The sequence below is a fragment of the Colletotrichum higginsianum genome, assembly GCF_001672515.1.
Source record: "Colletotrichum higginsianum IMI 349063 chromosome 7 map unlocalized unitig_7, whole genome shotgun sequence".
In the NCBI taxonomy this organism is placed as follows: domain Eukaryota; kingdom Fungi; phylum Ascomycota; class Sordariomycetes; order Glomerellales; family Glomerellaceae; genus Colletotrichum; species Colletotrichum higginsianum.
Window position 1 is genome coordinate 1418794 of NW_017263917.1, and position 20086 is coordinate 1438879.

The following is a 20086-nucleotide window of genomic DNA, read 5'->3' on the forward strand; positions in this document are numbered from 1 at the left end:
CTATTCAATCTGTACCATTTGTTTGCCAAGAAAGAAAACACCTCGCCTTTTTTTCGTATTGCTGTGATCATTTTGAACGCCGACACATGCCATTAGATCTTGCCCTTGTTAACAACAAAGCCCTCAAGGGCGGCTTTTGAGATTGTTAGCGTGGAAAAGATTGCCAGGGACTGAGAAAACCTACAAACAGCAGCCCACAGACGGTTTTCCGCCTCAGGGAAGACCAAGGAGCGAGGGCTGTAGAAGACCTCATCGGCTACCTCCTCGGGGTGACGGGGCAGGCAGTGCATAAACTTCCAACCCTCATTGGCACCGCCACGCTTGGCCAGGTCATTAGTGATTTGGTAGCCAGCAAAGGCCTTGAGGCGCTTCTGGGCCTCGGCCTCCTGACCCATAGACACCCAGGTGTCCGTCACCAAGATGTCGGCGTTCTTGATAGCTTCCTCGGGGACGGTGGTCTCGGTGAGCTTGCCGGGAGAGGCTACGCCGTGAGCCGCAGAGGCAATGACGGCCTTCATGGCGTCGGGGATGCCATAGCCGGCGGGGGAGGCCACGGCGATGTCGACACCCATCTTCACGCAGCCGATGGCCAGGTCGAAGAGGACGTTATTGGAGTCACCGATCCAAGCGACCTTCAGTCCCTTCAGGCCAAGATCGGCCTTGTCGGAGGTGGTGTACGCCGGGAAAGCTTCGTGGATGGTCAAGAAATCGGCAATGATTTGCAGAGGATGGTAGTCATCGGACAGGGCGTTGATTACGGGCACGCTCGAGTCCTTGGCCAGACCGGCGACGTCAGAGTGAGGACCAACGCGGGCAACCATGCAGGAAGTCATGGAAGAAATGACTTTGGAGGTGTCGTACAGGGACTCATTGACCTGAGTGAATGTTAGCCAAGCACTGGCACATGATGAGAGCTTCGGTTTACAAACCCCGAGTTGGATATCGTCCTTGCCCAGGAACATGGGATGGCCGCCCATCAGAGCCACTGCAGCCTCGGTCGACACACGAGTGCGGGTACTCCGCTTGCTGAACAACATAGCAACTGACTTGCCCGTCAGGCCCGTGGCGAGAGCCTGAGGAACATTGCCGGACTTGACGGCGGTCTTGTTCGAAGCGGCATTGCGGACGAGGGTAGCGAACTCGGAGGGGCTCAGGTCCGCAATGGACATCAAATGGCGCGGGCCGGGTGACTGTGAGTAGGCGCGGCTCTGGACGCCATTGAGAGCTTGACGAGTGACTCGGAAAGCTGTTTGCTTCATGCTGGGCAACTCAATAACTAAGAATATTGGGTAGGGAGAGAGAGTAGTGCTGCCCAATTGAGTGCTTGAGAGCTTTGGAATGTTACTGAGAAGCAATATGAACAAATGTGAATTATTCTTGGGTTGCGTTGGTGTTCAAATTGACGTGTGCTTTTAAAGATAAAGCTGGTTGAGTCACAGATGGATGGATAGCTTCACATGAGAGACGATAGCGACTGGGTCCTCGACAAACTCTCTCGCTCCGGGCAGCTGCAAACTCAACGGGTCTCCTCACCGCTTTACACCGAAAATTTCAGAGCTGGACCAGTAGGGGCCCTGTAGCTTCAGTGCTTCAGTGCTTCAGCGTGTTGCAGGGCATGTAATGCAAGGTCGAAGGATGCTACAGGGGACTGATCGTTTGCAGGAGCCCAGACTGGTCCGGTGCAACCGCCGTAACCGGAACGTGGTAGGTTGCATGTGTCTGGGAATGGACCGTGCCCCCACCATCCACTGCCCCCCTCAGCGGCCCAGCCAGGAACGAAGCAAACGAGGGAAGATCATCCCCAGCCATCCACTCCGTGCAAGTTGGCCCTGCTGACCAGATCTCGTCTCATTGGTTTCAGCTGACCTCCACCCCAGCATCTTCAACTGCACAGCCCGTCCTAGGATGAACCAAGTTTCTTGACATCATCACCATTACGAATCCCGGCCGTTTTGGTTCTCCGGACACCGTCAGATACTTGTACACCTCCTCCCTGCATTCTTTCCATCTGTACGCTTTTCTCTGTTTCATAATCGTCTTCGTTCTCGACCGGCGATGACTGTCTTCTCTCGATTCTAATCCGACTACCCACCTCTCGCGAGTTACGATCACGATACCCGTCTATTCCACCATGGCCGAAGACGAGGAGAGATCGCCACTGCTGGCGCCCAAGGGAAAGGGAAGAGCGGGAGATGACTCTTCGCTGTCCGAGTCAGCACCTCTGCTGTCCAGCTCGTCTGCGACTCCCCGATACGATGGCGAGCAAGACGACCCCGAGACCTCTCGTGCGCCCTCCCTCGCCTCGAATCCCCCAAAGGCTAAGGGCTCTTCTATTCGATGGGCATCTCTCATCTCAATATCGGTGCTGATACTGTTGGTCATCGGCATCATGGCTGGCTGCTTCTTTGTGCCCTCGGCTGTCCAGGAGTACGCCAAGCAGGCCGCGGTCGTCGAGCCGACAAACTTGGCCCTGGAATCCATTACAACCGACGGGGTGCGAGCCCGTGTACAAGCGAACTTCAGACTCGACGGCTCTCGAGTGCAAGACACAACATCTCGGAGGATCGGAAAAATTACAACATGGATTGTGAGGCAGTTGGGAACGGAAAAGACCAAGGTCGGCGTCTATTTGCCGGAGTTCGACGGCGCACTGCTTGGCACCGCTGTGGTGCCGCCACTCACCGTCAGTATCGTCGATGGCCAGACCACTGCGATTGACTTCATCGCTGAACTGTCGCCCGGCGACGCTGAAGCATATCGAAAGATTGCCAACGAATGGCTGGACGGGAAGCTCGACCAGCTAAAAGTACTTGGAAAGGCCGAGATCCCACTCCGGTCAGGAATCTTCCCGCTGGGCACCCACCCAGTCAGCGAGGTTTTGGTTTTTGAAGGTCAATCACTCTACCGCTCCTTCGCCTCCCTGTACTTCGGAGAGAAAGCACTGCTTTGAATAACATTACGCACTGTTTACGCATTATTCAAAGCTCAGAACTAATGCATCACGTAGCGAACCAAATCCCAACGCTGCCGCAGTACAACATCTCGCGTCTCAACTTCCGAGATGTTCCAGACCGGGAAGGGCAGCGAACAGCAGTTGGCGCCGACGTAACCATCACGGCATATAACGAGTTCCCAGTCAGTCTCGACGTACCCGAACTTGGGTTTGAGGTTCTTGTCCCCAACTGTAATTCTTTCGACCCATACATCCTTCTCGCGGACGCCACCACCAAGCCTCTCGCTATCAAGCCGCGGAGCGATGTCACTGTCAACGTCTCTGGCATCATCCGAGAGCTGCCCAAATCTTTGACTCGAATCTGTCCCAACTCTAAGTCGTCACCCCTGGACAAATTCCTGGAACAGTACATGCACGGCGAGGCTGCTACCGTTTACGTCCGGGGCCGGAAAATGCCCGACTCGGACACACCTGACTGGGTTGGCGATATCTTGTCTGAGATCACCGTGCCTGTGCCCTTCCCGGGGCAGGGGTTTGACAATCTTATCAAGAGCTTCTCGCTCACTGACGTGAACTTTCAACTTCCCGACCCCATGGCGGACCCGGATGACCCGGATGGAGCTCCCAAGGTCTCCGGTACGGTTGAGGTACTCGCCAGCCTGCCGAAGGAGATGAACTTTGATATCAATGTCACGGACTTGCGGGCCACTGCAGACGTCATGTATCAGCACAAGAAGCTTGGCGAGCTCAACTTGGACAAGTGGCAACCCGCGAACTCGACCAAGGTGGACGGCACCGAGAAGCACGATCCGCTCTTGAAGATTATGTCTCGAGTCGTCGATGCCCCGCTCAACATCACCGACGGCGATGTGTTGACGGACGTGATGCAGAAACTCATCTTCGGCGGCAAGGAGGTCTTGTTGGACGTCAAGGCCAGTGTTGACATCCGCGTCAACACGGCTCTTGGGAACTTGGTTCTGAAGGATGTCCCTGCAGAGGGCAAAATCCCAGTAAAACGTCCGTACTAAGTCCGACACTGTCCGTATCATCGTGGGTTGATTTCTTTTGTCCCTGCTCACGAAGGGGGACTGTTGGGTCACAATGACTTACACTGGTGCAGCTCTGCCTGGCGAAACCATGGGCAACATACATCCGCAAGTCGGAGATGTCAAGATCATCAGCACCTCCTCCTCGTCGATGACGATCGAGGCGTCAGTCAACATCACGAACCCCACGCCGTACACGGCTGTCGTTCCGTACGTCAATATCCACATTGTTAGGGATGGCTTCGTACTCGGGAGTGCGACCGCAGAAAACATGAAGGTTGTCAAAGGCGAGAACACCAACTTGATTGTCAAGGCGACATGGGATCCCGCGGTAGAGGGCGAGGCCAGTCGGAAGGCTGCCAGCGACATGATATCAGAGTATTTGTCGGGTCGCAACATCACCATAGATGTGAAGACTCATCGTGGAACCATTCCGGCTGCCCCATTGATCGGCGAGGGCCTTTCCAAGCTCAACATCAGCATTGCCGCTCCCAAACTGGAGCTTCCCGGAGAAGGAGAAAAAAAGGGGCACTTCATCAGAGACGCGACTTTCCATTTGTTGTCTTCCACAGCGACGTTCACGCTGGTGTCCCCCCTGCGATATAACACCATCTATGTCGATTGGATTAACGCCACAGCGTTATACAACCACACAGAGTCAGTTGGGCGCATTGTCTACGGCCTACCTTTTGCGGCGCCTCCGGGAACGTCTACCACGCCTAAGCTGCCCGTGGACTGGTCCATGGGGTCTGTGGGCTATGACGCTGTGAAAAGGGCGCTTGGGGGGGCCCTGAAACTTGACGCAATCGCGAATGTAACAGTCAGGATTGGCAACTGGAAGGAAACGGTCTGGTATGAGGGCCAGGGAATTGGGGCCAGTATTCGCTTGTAGTTGATTATCGGGCTCGGCGTTATTGGGTCATTATTGGGTTGGGCGGCTGTTGTAAGCGCCTTGCGCGCAAAGCGACGTGAAATCACATAGTTCCGAACTGGTAATCCAAGTACAAATCATAGAATAGCCTCGTGGCTCTGTGAGTATTTGAATAGACACTACTTGTCCAGTACCCCTGTCGATGGCTATCCATATATGACAAGAGCATAGTACTCCATTGCTTTCACCGACCCAGAAGGAGCCTGTAGTCAAGGCATTTTCTCACTCTCACAGACAAGCGCAGATCGTCTTGGGGAAAATGTTAGTAGTCAACTGACGGCTCTCGAAGAACGCCGAGGGGAGCAGCTTTGGCCATCATCCCATTCCATCATGTTCGGTGTTGGTGAATGAGATTCCAAGCCCCTTACGTTTGGCAGAAGTACGAATCAAAACAACCTGGTTTCTATCTCTCAGTAAGATCACGAGTTTGAATAGATGTCATTCAGTCGCTCTGCTCGAGGACTCGCTATTACTACTCAAGAATTACCTCTATTCAGCCTCAACTTCATGTGAAAATGAGTATTAGTCAACCACCCCATACCTACTACACTCAGTCGGAGATGCCGCACATCTCACTCATAGCGACCACAGTGCGCAAGGACAGTGTCAAGACGTCATTAAGCGCCGAGTGCTCACTGTGGTTGAGAACCTGCTTGTGCTCGCAAGTTGTCGCTCTTCAGAGGTCATTCGCTCATCTCTCCGTTGCGCGTCAACTTCAGCGTCAATCACGATCTGCCCATCTCATCAATTTGCCACGCCATAGTCACGAAGAGGGCCAAGCGACGACCTGTCCCTTGATCAGCCGCGCCGGTCCAGGTTCACCGACGGCCACCACCAATCGACGCCAAACTCTCACCTACGCCTCGCCGCCTGCCCGTGCCCATCTGACCACCGGCAGCTAGACTAGCAAACCGGAGCACGTACGCTCTATCGCCATCTTACCAACCAGCACGAGCGCGCGAGCATTTTCGCCGTTCACCTACGCGAAGAAAAGTAACAGGAGGAAACGGAGAAGATCCAAAATAATGATGCCAAACCTCAAAGAGAGCTACTCGCCATACGCCCCGCGCCGCCGCCGATCCCCTCGCGTGGTCCTCACCTGGGTCGGAGTTTGGCTCACCGTGCTGACGCTTACTTGGTGGTTCACGTCGCGGCGGTCCGCCGCCATCTCGGCGGCGGACAGGGAGTTTGCGGACGCCGTGATCAAGGGCAAGGAGATCCCCCCCGAGGCTGGCGCCTGATGTCTCTCTCTCTGTCTCTCCTTTTTTTGTCTTTTTTTTTGTGGTCTCTGGCTGTTTCTCATTGTAACTTTCTTCCTTTTACCTCTCTTCCGAATCGAGTTCGTTCGGTTATAATGGCGCCGTGCTGGTCTGAACACTGTCTCCAACCTATTTTCTTTTTTTTTTCTTGTTTCGTTCGGCTTGTCTTGGGTTACTGAGACGTTTTGGGAAGCACCCTGAGAGGAACCCACGGAAAGGTCCGCCGTCTGGAGACAGAAGACGCAATTGTACGAAATCGGGCGGGAATGCCAATGGAACGCGTGGCGTTGCGGACATTGGGACCTGCCAACATCAAACAACACCTCGCGATGATGACGTTGAGGGGGATGAATACCTGCTGCAAATTCGCCCCTTGCTACGGCTCAGCCCAGCAAGAAGCCAGTACGTGTTACGTTGGTGTCGTAAAACCGTCTTCCCAAACAAGGAGGATCGATCTTGGGGTTGTGATGAAGGGGAATGAGGGGATAAAGGGGGCGGGAGGGGGTGCATTGGAATGCGAACCGGCCAGCGGAGCTACGGGGTTTCCTGGATATTAAAGGTCGCCCGGGAGAGTATTTATTGGCATTCAAGGGAGACTCAGACCTAGAACATAGAGCAACGCAAGGCACATCATGATACAGGAACAGGCGTCTTCTTCTCTCATGCGAAAGGAAACAAAAACACGGGCGTTTCGTAGACCGAAAGGTGGAAGGGAGAGCGTGTGCGTGCGCGCGTGTGTGTGAGGCATCGACAGATCCTCAACAGCGACATTTCTTTTTCACCCGTCTCTCCTCACGCTTCTTCTTTCCTTCTCGCTCACTATTCTTTTTTTGGTGAGAGAGACGGAGAGCGACAAGACTCGACCGAACCAGAAGAGAAGATCGCACGTGTAATATCCTCCTACTCTCAACCATCCCGCGCTATCTCATAGTTCCGCCTAAACCCAGGCCGACGCCACATGGCAAAAAAGGGTCCTTTGTCCCCGATCAGCACCGTTTCCAGGATTAGCAGCGCTTGCCACGGGCACCTCAGCAGCGCCGCGCGGGTCGGATAGCTGAGCGAGGAGGCAAAGTGTCTCCCAAGAGCCGAAAAGCCTCCAGGCCTCGACGAGTAGGTGGGGGAGAGGACCAAACACGGCTAGAAGGAAGCCATTTCCCGTTTTCGACACTGAGCCGGTAGAGCGGGAAGGAGCACGAGAGGGCCCAGAGCAAAGGTGTGATGCTGGTGAGCAGCTCTACAGGTACATATTCACGGCTGTATCTTTCCATCCTCGGGATCCGAACTTACTCGCCCATCTCATCTAGCGTGGACATCTCTTTCTCAGCCTGTAGACACACGCCTGGCTTAGTCTTCACGAACAGGGCTCATCGTCGAGCTTATCTACCTTGCATCAAGACCGGAACAATACATTACACACGATGAACAGCACCGGCACCGCCACCAGCACCGCAAGGTCGGGAACGATGTCCAACGCACACTCAGGCATATTCACACAAGGGGCCCGCGGGCCGTCGCCAGCGAATATGGACCACGAACTCCATGTGAACCTCGTACGGGACATCATCAGAACGCGGCGGGACCAGAGACGCGCGCGGCTGCAACAGCGGTGTCGGACGCACAGTAACGACACGACGCCGACACCGACGCCGCCGCCGCCGACAAGCCGCAGCGTCACGCCCCTGAAGCGTCAGCCGAGCCATGGTAGCAGCAACAAGCCCGACAGCCCGCTCTCCTTCGCCTCGTCCGAGTTCTCGTCCGAGTACTCGTCAGACTTTTCACCCTGCGTCTCGCCGCTGATGGAGGACCTCATGCTGGAGATCAAGGACGCGATCCAGAGCAGCGACCCGAATCCCGAGCTCGGCGCATCGCCGAAACGGACACCGTCGGCGTTTGACATGGACGACATATTCAGGTTGATCGAGGAAGCGCAGAGGGAATACGAGAGCCTGAGCGGTGAAAGTGAAGCACCTACTGCGCAACGGAACGACGAACCGCAGCGACAGCCTCGGTGGAGCTGGGAGAGTCTGCTGGGCCATCCGTAACGACAAGATGGGAGCCACTCGGCTCTGATCCAATGATATGCGGAACAGTGAGTGATGACTTCAACCGCAACTATGGAGGGGCAAGGGGGCCATGCAAGGGAGTTTGGAGTACGACTTGTACTTCATTCAGCCTTTACGTGGGAATGGATGACGAGGAAAAGTAGGAAAAACCAACCGGATGTCTGAAGAGTTGCGCATTGTGTCAGCATGGAAGAAACTTCATCAATTTGGATTGTACATATTAAAGGGTCTGCACCTTTTTCCTGGTCCCCGACCTTCATCCCGATAGCCTTTTATTGTAATCGAACACCGGCCTGCCGCTTCGCCGATGATGAGCTCATGTTTGCGTTTTCGCTGGCGTCAAAGGTCGGCTTGGCCTCGCGTCGCTTCTCCTCCTCGATCTTCTTCAGAAGCTTGTCGGTCTTGCCCTTTCCGCTGCCCTTGCCGTGGAACTGGTGACTCATGTGCTTGAAGGCCTCCTTCTGGTCGAGGGACCGGCCGTGGTCGTCCACGTACTTGAGTTCTACCTTGGGCTTGTAGTGCTTCTTGAAGAGTTCGTCGACGACGCGGGACTGCTGCAGTTCGCGGTGGGCGTTGGCCTGCCGAGCGCGTTCCTCCCTGTCCCTGGTGGACATGGCGTCCAGTCGACCGCTGTTCCTGTCGCGCTCGCGCTGGGATTTGGTCCGCTCCTCTTGCTCCCGCTCGATGCGTCTCTTTTCTGCCAAAAACTCGGCCTTCTGGCGCTGGCTCATGTTCAGCTCCGCTCCGCGAGCATCCTTGAGAATGCCGCGCTCTCTCAACAGCGCCAAGGTCGACCCCATGCCTGTGTTCATCGTCTTCTCCTCGTCGACTCCCGTCGCCGCGATATCGGCGGAGTCTTCCCTCGTCCTGTCTTCCAAAGCCTCATGGATGTCGGCTTCACCCATGGGGTGATCTTCGTCGCCAGACTCGGCATCCATCGCCGTGACGGGCTCCACTGACATAGACTTTGGCCTCTTTGGTTTGCGTTCCTCCTCCTCCTCTGGCTTCTTTAGGTTGGACACGAACTCGGAGATCTCGTCAATCACTACGCCGCCCGTTTGAGCTTCGCCTGGCTCGTCAACTTGCTCTCTTAGTTGCCGAGCGATGTCCTCGGGGCGGGCCCTCTTTCTCTTCTTCAGAGCGTTCTTACGCTGGATGGCCAGAGACGCCTGTAAGTCCTCGTCATCGACAAACGTGTCATCCTCAACCTTGCGCTTCTTTTGTAGCACAGCCGCACCGGAGTCAAGGTCCATCATGTCGTCGCCAGTTGGTGCTGTGTCGGTGGGGAAAATATCATCCTCATCAATAGGCTTCTGCCGAGTTGACTTGGATTTCTTCTTCTTGGGCTTCTTCACCTTGATCTCGGAGATGTCAAGGTAATCTGAAGTAGGGGCATCCTCTGGTGGGCAAGTCAGTGACATTCTGCCTCCGTCGAGGTCGGCAGGGTAGTACTTACGAATAGCATCGAGATCGATGTTTTGCAGTTTCTTCGATTTCTCCGGCGCCCCCAAAATGTCGCCCAGTTCTGCAATCGCACCTGAACCGTCGAGGGTGAACTTCTTGCCCTTTTTCCCGTAGATCTCGTCATCGTACTGAGCCAGGATGCCGCGCTCTGCCCCTTCGTCTGCAGCAGCGAACACGTCGTACGCTGGTTTCTTCTTCTTGAGGTCCAGGTTTTCTTGCAGCTTCTCCTTCGCCCTTAGGTCCATGTTTTCGAGCTCATCGCCCTCCTCTTCATTTTGATCGATGGTGGCGTCCTTAAGGGTCAAGATCTGCTCATCGCCGTCGAGAAAGTTGTCGAGTTCGTGCGCAACCTTCACACCGGCCAAATCCTTCGAGGTGTACTCGACAGCCGCCAGCGCAGCAGCTTCAGCGGCAGCCTGCTCTTCTTCCAGCTTCCTCGCCTTGTCGATGGCCTTCTGCCGCTTTTTCTGGGCCTTCAACCAGGCCTTCGCATCCACGTCGGCATCCTCTGCTTCGCCAAGGCTCTTTCCCTCGAGAATGGCATGACGCTGCGCAGCCTCCCTTTCCCTTTTCGCAGCGGCGGCCCGCTCTTCTCGTTTGCGCTTGGCAGCTTCGGCATCACGGACTTTTTGATAGTTTTCGTAGGCTTGCGCCGAACGGCTCTCGAGGGTACTCGGCGCATCCTCGTCATCTGAGGCAGAGTTGTCACGTTGCGACTGAGTTGGGGCGGCACCAGGCACTGGCAACGGTTTCATGCCCAGCGAAACGCGAATGCGATTCGTCTCCTCGATGGTCGCAGCATCCATCTTGGCGGCTGTTTGTGTGCTTACTGAAAATCGAAATGCAGGGCTTGCAGTCAGACGTATCGGGAAGATAGGGTTTCGAAGACGAAGGCGGCAATGATGATGACGACGACGCGTGGATTGCGAATGGAAAGGTGGTTGTTGCGCAACCAGACTGGAGATAGTATGTGGCTGCTGGATTCAACGGCGATAGCAGACGGGCGTCGACCTTGACGGGCATCGACCTTTCGTGGCCAACCAGAAAAGTCATGAGGCTCACCAGCACTGTGCTAGGGTCGGTCTCCACTGATGACCCGAAAAGCTTAGCTAAGCGATAGTGGGTCTCCGATTTACTACATATCGCAGCCTTGCGAAAATTCTCTTTCTCGCCTTTCCTTCTCTCTTCAACAAACACGGGTCTGTGCCCAGCATTCCTCTGCTCCCACGGGAGTTCAGAGTCGAGCGCTGAGGCAGCTCGATCATCCAAGGAGCCATCAAATATCATGATGTCAATCTTCCGATCGACAGATCCAAGAGAGACCGGTCTTTAGGAAGCCATGTTCGCCGTAAAAAGCTTGAGCGTGGTGGAATATCGCACTGGGGACGTCATATTCCGTACCCTTTTTCCGAGATCGTCGATCTTTGAGGTTAGGGAAAACCATGACTTGCCCACATACTTTTACTCGGGGAATCACTTTTACTATGATATGTTTGCGTCGAGCGCGTCGGGAACGTTTCGTAGCTTTCTTCACAAGGCATTCGTCATTCTGGGTCTTGAATAGCAAAACTGTTGCAAAAGCAACACTTTGCGCTTGCTGGGTTTGGCAAGTACGTCGTGAAATGTATACCCTGTCGACCTGAACAAATGTTCGTCAGTTGGTCGCATATGCGCCGCCGTTCGTAACGCAGTCTTTTCACAGATTAATGGTTCCGTCTGGTGGGGACTGGCTCTTACCTGACTTGGTATTTGAAAATCTGGGATGGATGTTGGGACGAGCCACATTCTCTCCACGGTCTCTCTCTCGGCGCATTCCGTGCCTGGCGCTGTCATCTCATGCCTGCCATGCTATGATGCATATTGATCCTGCATCGTGGTGCCCACCCCTCTCTGCTCAGTTCGCTTCCAAACGGCATCAAGGTTTGTCGGTTGCGGCGCAGAGTCCCCGTTCTGGGTATCCTGGCCGATCCTGTCAACGGTGCCTACATGTGGGAGATGTCTGGTGCGGGGTGCATTCGTGTGATCTGGGGTAGCATTTGGCGTCGTCCGGCCCGATATCAACAGGAGACTCCGCAATACCATCCATCACGCATTACACTTTTGGTCGACACTACTGCACGGTAGCAAATGAGCAAGAACGCTCGGCCACGGAGAGTAGTGTATTCCGCTTCGTAATGCCGAGTTGATGGCATCATACTACCAGCAAGCGCCCGCGGAACGGTTGATACTGTCTGTTTAGCTTCCAAGTGAGCCGACGGCAATTCGAGAAGGAACAACAAGGGGCGTCCAAGTGAACCAAAGCTCCAGGTAATGGCAATACGGAGCCGTACCACTCGCTCTCCCTTCTCCAAATCCATTCGTCTGACAAAGACAGTTTTGGCCGCCAGCCATGTTTCTGTCTCGGTCATTCGATCAGCTTAAGCCGCGGGACGGGAAGGTGCGGGGAACGCTTAACCCTCCTGTTCCTCCTCGGCCTAGGCAACCCCAACCTTGATGTGTCCCTCACATCAAAACCACCAATAAAAACTGCAGTCTTTGGCGGATAGGACCGAACGACCAGGTTGTCTGATCTGCTTGCCGACAACATTATCCTACCCCTGTCGCTGTCCTTAGCCCCTTGCTGGAGTCTGAGCTGATTTGACCGAGTGACGACTTGCCTCGACCTGGTGCGGCCTGCACGGCACTACCTGAACCGTGATCGGCGTCACATTTCCTTTGCGGCACTATAGGAAGTTCTCTGTGTGGTAACCGCCGGTACTCGCAATCCATCGCGGTGTGAACCTCAACAGAAACGGGGAGATTAGCGGAGGGGGGGCTGGAAAGAACATCATAACAGGGTAGGGGAATCGCCGAACCAGTTTGGAGGACGTGAACAGGGCTTTACTACGGTTGAGCCGACATAGCCCCAGGTTCACGAGCGTGACGAAAAGCACCCTGAACGTCAGGAGACTAATGCAGGCCGACTTGACAGCTCGGTGATACTCTAGCATTCGGGCCTTCGAGGCACATCGCGTCGAGCTACCCTGGACAGGTGCCCGTTCCCGGGCGTCTTGGGGAATATATAAGTCACCATGGTTTACCTCCAGCATGTCATGTCAGGAACACTAGCATCCAACACCACCGAGCGCCTCACACAGCCCATCATGAAGCTGCTCACCTCCGCCCTCCTGCTCGGCTCGTTTGCCACCCAGGCCATCTTGGGCTACCCGGGGGCTCAGATTGTCAAAAGAGATGTTGACTCTTTCATTGCTACCGAGACTCCTATTGCTCTCAGGGAGTTGCTCTGCAACATTGGACCAAACGGTTGCCATGCTCAGGGCGTGAGCTCAGGCATTGTTATTGCATCTCCGGACAGAGTTGACCCTCCGTGTAAGTCGACCCTTGGACGTAACAAATCGATACAACGATTATTACCGCTGTATAACATGTGGCTGGAGCACAAATCCATAAATTGGGGACCGTCACTGACATCTCTCTGGCAGATTTCTATACTTGGACTAGAGGTATTTCCACCTTGATCCTTGTTCAGGTTTTCAATACGCAGGAACTAATCAATACCCAGACGCTGGTCTAGTCTTCAAGGCTATTGTAGACATCTTCACAAACAGATATGACGCCAACCTCCAGTCCAACATCCAGAACTACATTGCCTCCCAGGCCCGCCTCCAAGGAGTTTCGAACCCCTCGGGAGGCCTTGGCGATGGCCGGGGCCTCGGCGAGGCCAAGTACGAGGTAGACTTGAGGCCTTACACTGGTGATTGGGGTATGACACATTTGTCCTCTGGGTCCGAGTCATGCTAAAAGTCGCTGTAGGGAGACCCCAGAGAGACGGCCCTGCACTTCGGGCGATTGCCATCATCGGTTATGCCAAGTGGCTGGTGGCTAACGGCTACTCTTCCACGGCCTCGTCGATCCTGTGGCCTGTCATCCGCAACGATCTAAGCTATGTTGCTCAATACTGGTATGCTACCCCGGGAAAGACCTCGAATGCTTGGCCCAGACTGATTTTCATCAGGAACCAAACTGGTTTCGATCTTTGGGAGGAAGTTCAAGGAAGCTCCTTCTTCACAGTTGCTAGCCAGCACCGCGGTACTCACCCCTGACCTTCTGTACTTGTCAAAGTCTAACATAATACCGCAGCACTTGTTGAGGGAAGTGCCCTGGCTCGCTCGCTTGGCCTGTCTTGCAACTCCTGCGATGTTGTTGCGCCTCAGATTCTCTGCTTCTTGGGAAGATTCTGGAACCCAGCCGGCAATTTCATGGTTGCCAACAGTAAGTCAACCGGCGCCCAAGCTGAACCCGTTATGCGAAACGCTAGAGTACTAACTTGTCGTGAAGTCAACGGAAACGGACGATCCGGCCGCGACGCCAACGTGATCCTCGCTTCCATCCACAACTTCGACCCTGCCGCGGCCTGTGACGCAGCAACCTTCCAGCCTTGCAGTGACAAGGCTTTGGCTAGCCACAAGGTTGTTGTGGACTCGTTCCGTACCATCTATGTCATCAACAACGGCATCGCGCAATCTGCCGCTATCGCCGTGGGAAGATACCCCGAGGACAGCTACTACGGCGGCAACCCCTGGTATCTCAACACGCTCGCCGCGGCCGAGCAGCTTTACGACGCCCTCTACGTCTGGAAGCAGCAGGGTTCCATCACCGTCACACAGACGTCCCTTGCCTTCTTCAGAGACCGTCTTGGCTCCGTTGCTCCCGGGACCTATGCCTCCGGCTCTGCAACATATACCTCTCTCATCAACGCTGTGAGCGCCTACGCCGACGGCTTCATGAACGTCGTCGCGACGTACGCCCAGACCAACGGCTCGCTTGCCGAGCAGTTCTCGCGCAGTAACGGTCAGCCCCTTTCGGCCGACGACCTCACCTGGTCCTATGCCGCGTTCCTCACCGCTGCCCAGCGCCGTGCCAACGTCATTCCTAAGGGCTGGGTCGGCTCCGCAACCTCCGTTCCGGGCACCTGTCAGGCCACCTCCATCGCCGGCTCCTACTCCAGCGCCACGGCGACATCGTTCCCTGCCAACCAGACGCCCCAGACCGGCGTGCCCACCAGCACACGCAACACGGCTACCCCAACTGCGACCGGCTGCCCCATTGCGAGTTCCGTGCTCGTCACTTTCAACGCACGTGTCGTGACCCAGTTCGGACAGACTGTTAAGCTTGTTGGTAACATCCCCTCACTCGGAAACTGGAATCCGAGCAACGCCGTCTCTTTGAGCGCTTCGGGCTACACCTCGGCCAATCCCGTCTGGTCTGTAACCATCGAGCTGCCGGCCGGCCAGGCTATACAGTACAAGTATATCAACGTCGCCAGCAGCGGCACAGCTACTTGGGAGAGAGATCCCAACCGCAGCTATACCGTACCGTCGTCTTGCGCGAACTCTGCCACCAAGTCTGACTCGTGGCAGGGGTGAAGATTTTCTCAGATTGCTGATCCCAGCGAGCCTCCGAAGCCCCTTGACCTTGTATGGGGTTCCCGGGTACGATGGACTTGGCGGAAAGGGCCGTAGTACGTGTTCAACACTTCTTGCACATAGCTTTTAAATACTTTAGTTGGTGCCAGCCACTGCTCTCTAAGAATGCTTAGAAGTCCGTCTTTCCAACTCTGCGATGATGGTGTCAACAGTCCAATCCAAAGTGGTCTCCATATCGATGTCTAGCCCCTTCCCAACTTGCGCCTTGATGTTTTTCTCACGCAGGACTTCTTCGCTCAGGTCGCCTTCCACGTTCCCATCCTTGAAAAGCCACGCGTGCGATTCCACGTAGTTGGGCCAGACGATCTTGTCCACATATCCAGGAGGGTCCTGCCAGAAGCCCTCCAGAGTGACATAGCCGTCGCGCGCCTCACGGCGCTGCGTTGCCTTGGCACGGCTCACCAGGAGGAACAATTTGATATCGATGAGCTTCATCGTGGTCTCCATCTCCTTGCAGTAGAGCAGGAAGCCATCGAAGAGGCACACCTTGAGCTTGCCCTCGGTGAAGATGGCGTGTCCTGGGTTGCCAGGCTGGAGCCAGGCCTCAACCTTTGCCTTGACGGCCGCAATCTTGGCGTCTGTGACGGGGCATTTGCCGACGGAGTTTTGATCCTCTTTGGAATCTACAAAGGGCTGGCAGGCTTCATGTAAGTAACGGGATGGTGAAGATCAAACACACATCCGTATGGTGGCTTACCGGGAACGTTCCGTTCTCACGGATATGAGTGAGGGCTTTCTCCATGTCCGGGATGGAGATTGCTTCCGGGCAGTCCCAATCCAGGAGGCCATTTTTCGTCGGCAATCTGGCCGAGGCGATGAGTAACCATCACATGCACTTGATTGGGCTTTGGGTTCACTCACTCGGACTCTGCTTTGTAGAAGTCGTCTTCATGCAAGATGAAGGTGCTCGGAAAGATGTCCCTAAGCAAACGGGCCAGCGTCGTCTTCCCGCTGGAAGAGCAGCCGCTGAGTCCGACAATCACGGCGTTGCTCCCTGTCATCTCGAAGGATGTTCACGATGAATCTCTGATGGTGGTTTCTACAAATGAGTAAGTCTCAGTGTGTTGCAGAGAATGGGAACGGTCACAACGCTAGCGCCAATTGCAAGGGAATGCTACTTACTGGACTCGTCCGATGAAGTGCCACCAGGCCAAGATTTGAACAAACGGGAGATAAGCACAGCCAAGTCTTCATCTCGGATTCTCACATGCTGTGCCTTGGCTCAGATCTCCCCCAAGTCAACAAACCCCCACCCGTCACCTACCCCTCCCTGGCCATGAGGTCGACTGGTGGAGACATCGTTCGCTACAGGGTCCCCGGAAGCAGCGGTCCAGGGGGGTTTCAGCCACATCCACAGAGGCCGAGACAAGCCAGGCAAGCCCCTGACATGCGTCATCCGGCCAGGCACAGCGCTGTTCTACTACGCTGCTCAGATTAACCAGAGAGGCATGCAAACCCGACCTCTCCAGAATCCCATTCCCACAAAAAAGTTGCGGTTCATCCCAACTCTTCCGGTCGGCCGTATCTCAACCTCGTGTCTCGTCTCTTTCTACTTAGCCCAACCCAAAGTTTTCCCCAAGAACCGAAAACACTCGCCTACAATGCCCTCCGAAGCAGTTGTCGTGTCGACCTCCGTCGTCGCCCTCGTGACGGGCTTCGTGCTGGGCGTCTTTTCGATCCGTGGCTACCTCATCTCCCCCGAGCTGCGCGCCGAGGCTCGCGCCAACACAGACGACCCTTTGGAGAGCGACGAGTCCGACATTGACGAGGACGACACCATCCTCGACCACGCCCCCAACTGGGCCAACGGCGTGGCCGCCGACCGTCGCGACGGCCTGCGCCAGCGCAATGCTGCTTCCTCAGCGAAGCCCGCCTCCTCCAAGAAGCCCAACCCCGACTCCGCGCCACTTGCCGACTCCAATGAGGAGTGCAAGCTCGTCCTCGTTGTCCGGACGGACCTGGGCATGACAAAGGGTATGTTTGTTCCTCGCGCAGGTGCCAACTCTCGAGACATCAAACCCGTAGCTAACGCACTTCGGACAGGCAAGATGGCGGCGCAAGCATCGCACGCGACCCTCGCATGCTACAAGTCTCTCTCCCGTGCCGCAGCCAAGGACCCGTCGTCCGCGGCCGCCAACATCCTCAAGCGCTGGGAGCGCCTCGGCCAGGCCAAGATCGCGGTGCAGATCAAGAACCAGGACGAGATGCTCGAGCTCATGGGCAAAGCGCGCAGCCTCGGCGTCACCTCCGAGGTCATCGCCGACGCCGGCCGCACGCAGATCGAGGCCGGCAGCCTGACTGTGCTCGGTGTCGGCCCCGCGCCAAGGAGCCTCGTCGATCAGATCACGGGACACTTGAAGCTTTTGTAAAAGGGGGCGACGGGTGAGCTGTGCCCGACGTGGATACGTGAGTGTTGGTATGGAACATAGAAACTTGGGAAAACACATGAAAAGGAGCGTAACGGCGCATGGTACATAAAAGTTGGCGATGGACTGGCGTGTGTATTTCTTCGCATGTGGACATGGGTTATGTCCCCGAAATGATCAAAAACTCTAACAACCAAGATGTTTGGTCCAACTGGCTGTTGATGTGAGATTGAGTCGAACCTCCAAAAGGGATGTACGGAGCATCGGGGTAAAAGATCGACTTCTCAGAGGCGGCCAATCACACGACAATCTGGTGCTCTCTTATACGCTTGGCGGGTTGAGGTGAACGCCCTATGTAAGCAGTCTCACACACGAGACGTCACGATTGAAAACATCAAGATTTAGAGAAGAACCCTCAGTTTTGGGTATTCATGGTCACTAAAGGGTGAAAATGCCTAAACGCCTCTTACATGCAACCAACTCCCCGTCCAACTTTTAGTCGACTTTTACAGTGCACCCGTCCGCTCCCTCCCCCCCCCTCTGCCTCAAATTATTCCTTGCGCGCAAACCTAGACAGCGCCGGACCGAGGTCGGCCTCGACCTCGTTCTTCTTCTCCCTCTCCTTCTGCTGCTTCTCCCAGATCTCGTCGACCTTCATCCGCTTCTCGTCGATGATGTTCTTCTTCCTCTGCTTGCGCAGGTACTTCTTGAGCGCACCGTTCTTGCCTCTCGCGCGCTTCTTAATCTCCTCCTCGATCGACAGCGGCTTCGCGTCAAGGTCCCTGTCGGCCTTGCGCTGCTTGTCCGACCTCAGGTCGATGTTGCCGATGAAGTTGGGGTCCAGCGCGATCATCTCCGGCTGCAGCTTATTCAGCAGGCCCTTGACCTCGGCCTCCTGTCTCTGCTTGGCCGTCTCGAAGGGGTTGACCTCGAGGGCGTCGAAGTTGGCCTCTCCGGCACCGGGGACGATGATGGACGAGAATCCTTCATCGTGGCCCATGCCCAGAACATCCTCAAAGGGGCACCATCGCACTCGCTCGATGCGCTTGCCCTCGCCGCCCCACGCCATGTACGGGCTCTGCACCTTTTGCTGGACAGGCTCGTTCTTCAGGAAGAGGTCCTTCCAGACGCTCGTCTGCGTGCCCCATCCGACAGCCGTCAGACCCGAGTCGGAAATAGCCACTGAAGATGCGGGTTGTCTTGTGAAGTACTGGTTCACCTCCTTGAACATTCTGATATCCCAGACCGCCATCTTGCAGTCTTGACCGGTCGAGACCATGTACCGGCCCTCCCGGTCAACGGCTAATGACCTCACGGGTCCTCTGTGGGCCAGCAACTTGACGAGCGGGTCGGTCTGGTTCGGCGACCAGAGCGTTACTGTGCCGTTCTGATGTCCGACGTGGAAGACGGCGTTCCACGGGTTTTGGGTCATGGCTGTCGGAGGGCCAAGTTTGGTGGGCATCTCGGAGACGATGTCGCCGGTCGAAACGTCCTGGTACTTAAGGAAACCAGTCGATGCCTGCGTTCGTTAGAAGAGCCGATTTTGAGTGCGTGAAATCGGGGGGTACTTACCACCGTGCCCAAGAGGAAGTGGTAGGGGAGGAACTCCATGTGCGTAACCTCCATGTGTTTCCTCAAGCAGTGGATCTCCACACCGTTGTGGTCGTAAATGTAGACATACTTCTTCTGCGCAACAGCGAAGAATTGGTTGTTGTGCAGCCACCTCGCGTCCCTGATCGTCTCGCCCACCTGAATCTCGCACCCCAGCCTGCCTTCCCTCCAGTCGAACGTCGCCAGATGACCCTTGCGTCCCGCGAGCAGGAGTTCTCTGCCGTTGCGGGTGTACTCGCCAACGTACGGGCCAAGCTCCTCCAGCTTCAGCTCGAAACGCTTCTGCGCCGTCGTGACGGCGACGCTCTCGGTGATCTCATCTTGGCGGACCTTGTAGGTCCTCTCGAGTTCCGTTTCGGGTTCGAGGAAGCCGCCCGAGTTCTCGAGCAGGATCTCAGCATCCCTGGCCTTGATCGTGGCGTCGCGGTACTTGCTCTCGAGCCTCGAGAGGTTGGTGCGCAGCTTCTTGTCCCGGATCGACTTGATGTTGATGTTCTTGCCGCGGCCGTACGACTTGTTCGCCTCTTTCAGCTTCCGGATCTTCTCCCGCTCCTCACGCGGGAGGAGGTCGGTGTGTCTCTTCACCTGAACGGCGCCATTGGAGTGTGTGTTGTTTCGGGATATCGTTTGCGTTTGGGGGGTGTCGACTTCCATGGTGGGCGGCGCTGTCAGGTTGTGGCAACCTCGTTTCTCGTGGAATGCCGTCGTCGCAAAGTCCCAGCGGAGCAAAAAAAAAGTTGACCGACCTACGAAATTTCACCCAGTCGTTATCGGGTATGTAAAGGGTGCTATCGATAACGACTACTCAATTGGCTACAATACATTTCTAGTGGACCTTGCGGGGGTGCTCTTGTCTTAGCGATAAGAGATACGCTGTCGCCCACGCACGAAAAAAGATTTTGATAGG

The 20086-nt window shown here is 55.6% G+C and overlaps 9 protein-coding genes across 9 annotated transcripts; 5 read left to right on the plus strand and 4 right to left on the minus strand.

Moving 5' to 3' along the window:
* Positions 1-92: 92 nt before the first annotated feature.
* On the minus strand, positions 93-1259 carry CH63R_10106 (Ornithine carbamoyltransferase; the record flags this gene model as incomplete). Its single annotated transcript, XM_018305080.1, has 3 exons — positions 93-133; positions 185-875; positions 930-1259. The coding sequence occupies 3 exons, from the start codon at positions 1257-1259 to the stop codon at positions 93-95; spliced, it is 1062 nt and encodes a 353-aa protein (XP_018154504.1).
* An 872-nt stretch (positions 1260-2131) lies between these two features.
* On the plus strand, positions 2132-4891 carry CH63R_10107 (Pre-rRNA processing protein; the record flags this gene model as incomplete). Its single annotated transcript, XM_018305081.1, has 3 exons — positions 2132-2891; positions 3008-3970; positions 4074-4891. 3 exons carry the CDS (start codon positions 2132-2134, stop codon positions 4889-4891), a joined length of 2541 nt encoding a protein of 846 aa, XP_018154505.1.
* A 1064-nt stretch (positions 4892-5955) lies between these two features.
* CH63R_10108 (uncharacterized protein) lies at positions 5956-6171 on the plus strand (the record flags this gene model as incomplete). Its single annotated transcript, XM_018305082.1, has 1 exon — positions 5956-6171. The coding sequence occupies one exon, from the start codon at positions 5956-5958 to the stop codon at positions 6169-6171; it is 216 nt and encodes a 71-aa protein (XP_018154506.1).
* Positions 6172-7607: 1436 nt separating this feature from the next.
* Positions 7608-8231, plus strand: CH63R_10109 (uncharacterized protein; the record flags this gene model as incomplete). Its single annotated transcript, XM_018305083.1, has 1 exon — positions 7608-8231. One exon carries the CDS (start codon positions 7608-7610, stop codon positions 8229-8231), a length of 624 nt encoding a protein of 207 aa, XP_018154507.1.
* A 293-nt stretch (positions 8232-8524) lies between these two features.
* Positions 8525-10522, minus strand: CH63R_10110 (SART-1 family protein; the record flags this gene model as incomplete). Its single annotated transcript, XM_018305084.1, has 1 exon — positions 8525-10522. The coding sequence occupies one exon, from the start codon at positions 10520-10522 to the stop codon at positions 8525-8527; it is 1998 nt and encodes a 665-aa protein (XP_018154508.1).
* A 2265-nt stretch (positions 10523-12787) lies between these two features.
* Positions 12788-15142, plus strand: CH63R_10111 (Glucoamylase; the record flags this gene model as incomplete). The annotated part of the gene is made up of 6 exons (XM_018305085.1): positions 12788-13085; positions 13279-13479; positions 13530-13677; positions 13732-13805; positions 13857-13988; positions 14055-15142. 6 exons carry the CDS (start codon positions 12788-12790, stop codon positions 15140-15142), a joined length of 1941 nt encoding a protein of 646 aa, XP_018154509.1.
* Positions 15143-15301: 159 nt separating this feature from the next.
* On the minus strand, positions 15302-16203 carry CH63R_10112 (Nicotinamide riboside kinase 1; the record flags this gene model as incomplete). The annotated part of the gene is made up of 3 exons (XM_018305086.1): positions 15302-15835; positions 15900-16005; positions 16064-16203. The coding sequence occupies 3 exons, from the start codon at positions 16201-16203 to the stop codon at positions 15302-15304; spliced, it is 780 nt and encodes a 259-aa protein (XP_018154510.1).
* Positions 16204-16650: 447 nt separating this feature from the next.
* On the plus strand, positions 16651-17571 carry CH63R_10113 (Peptidyl-tRNA hydrolase PTH2; the record flags this gene model as incomplete). The annotated part of the gene is made up of 2 exons (XM_018305087.1): positions 16651-17176; positions 17246-17571. The coding sequence occupies 2 exons, from the start codon at positions 16651-16653 to the stop codon at positions 17569-17571; spliced, it is 852 nt and encodes a 283-aa protein (XP_018154511.1).
* Positions 17572-18118: 547 nt separating this feature from the next.
* On the minus strand, positions 18119-19833 carry CH63R_10114 (BING4CT domain-containing protein; the record flags this gene model as incomplete). Its single annotated transcript, XM_018305088.1, has 2 exons — positions 18119-19087; positions 19141-19833. 2 exons carry the CDS (start codon positions 19831-19833, stop codon positions 18119-18121), a joined length of 1662 nt encoding a protein of 553 aa, XP_018154512.1.
* Positions 19834-20086: the final 253 nt, after the last annotated feature.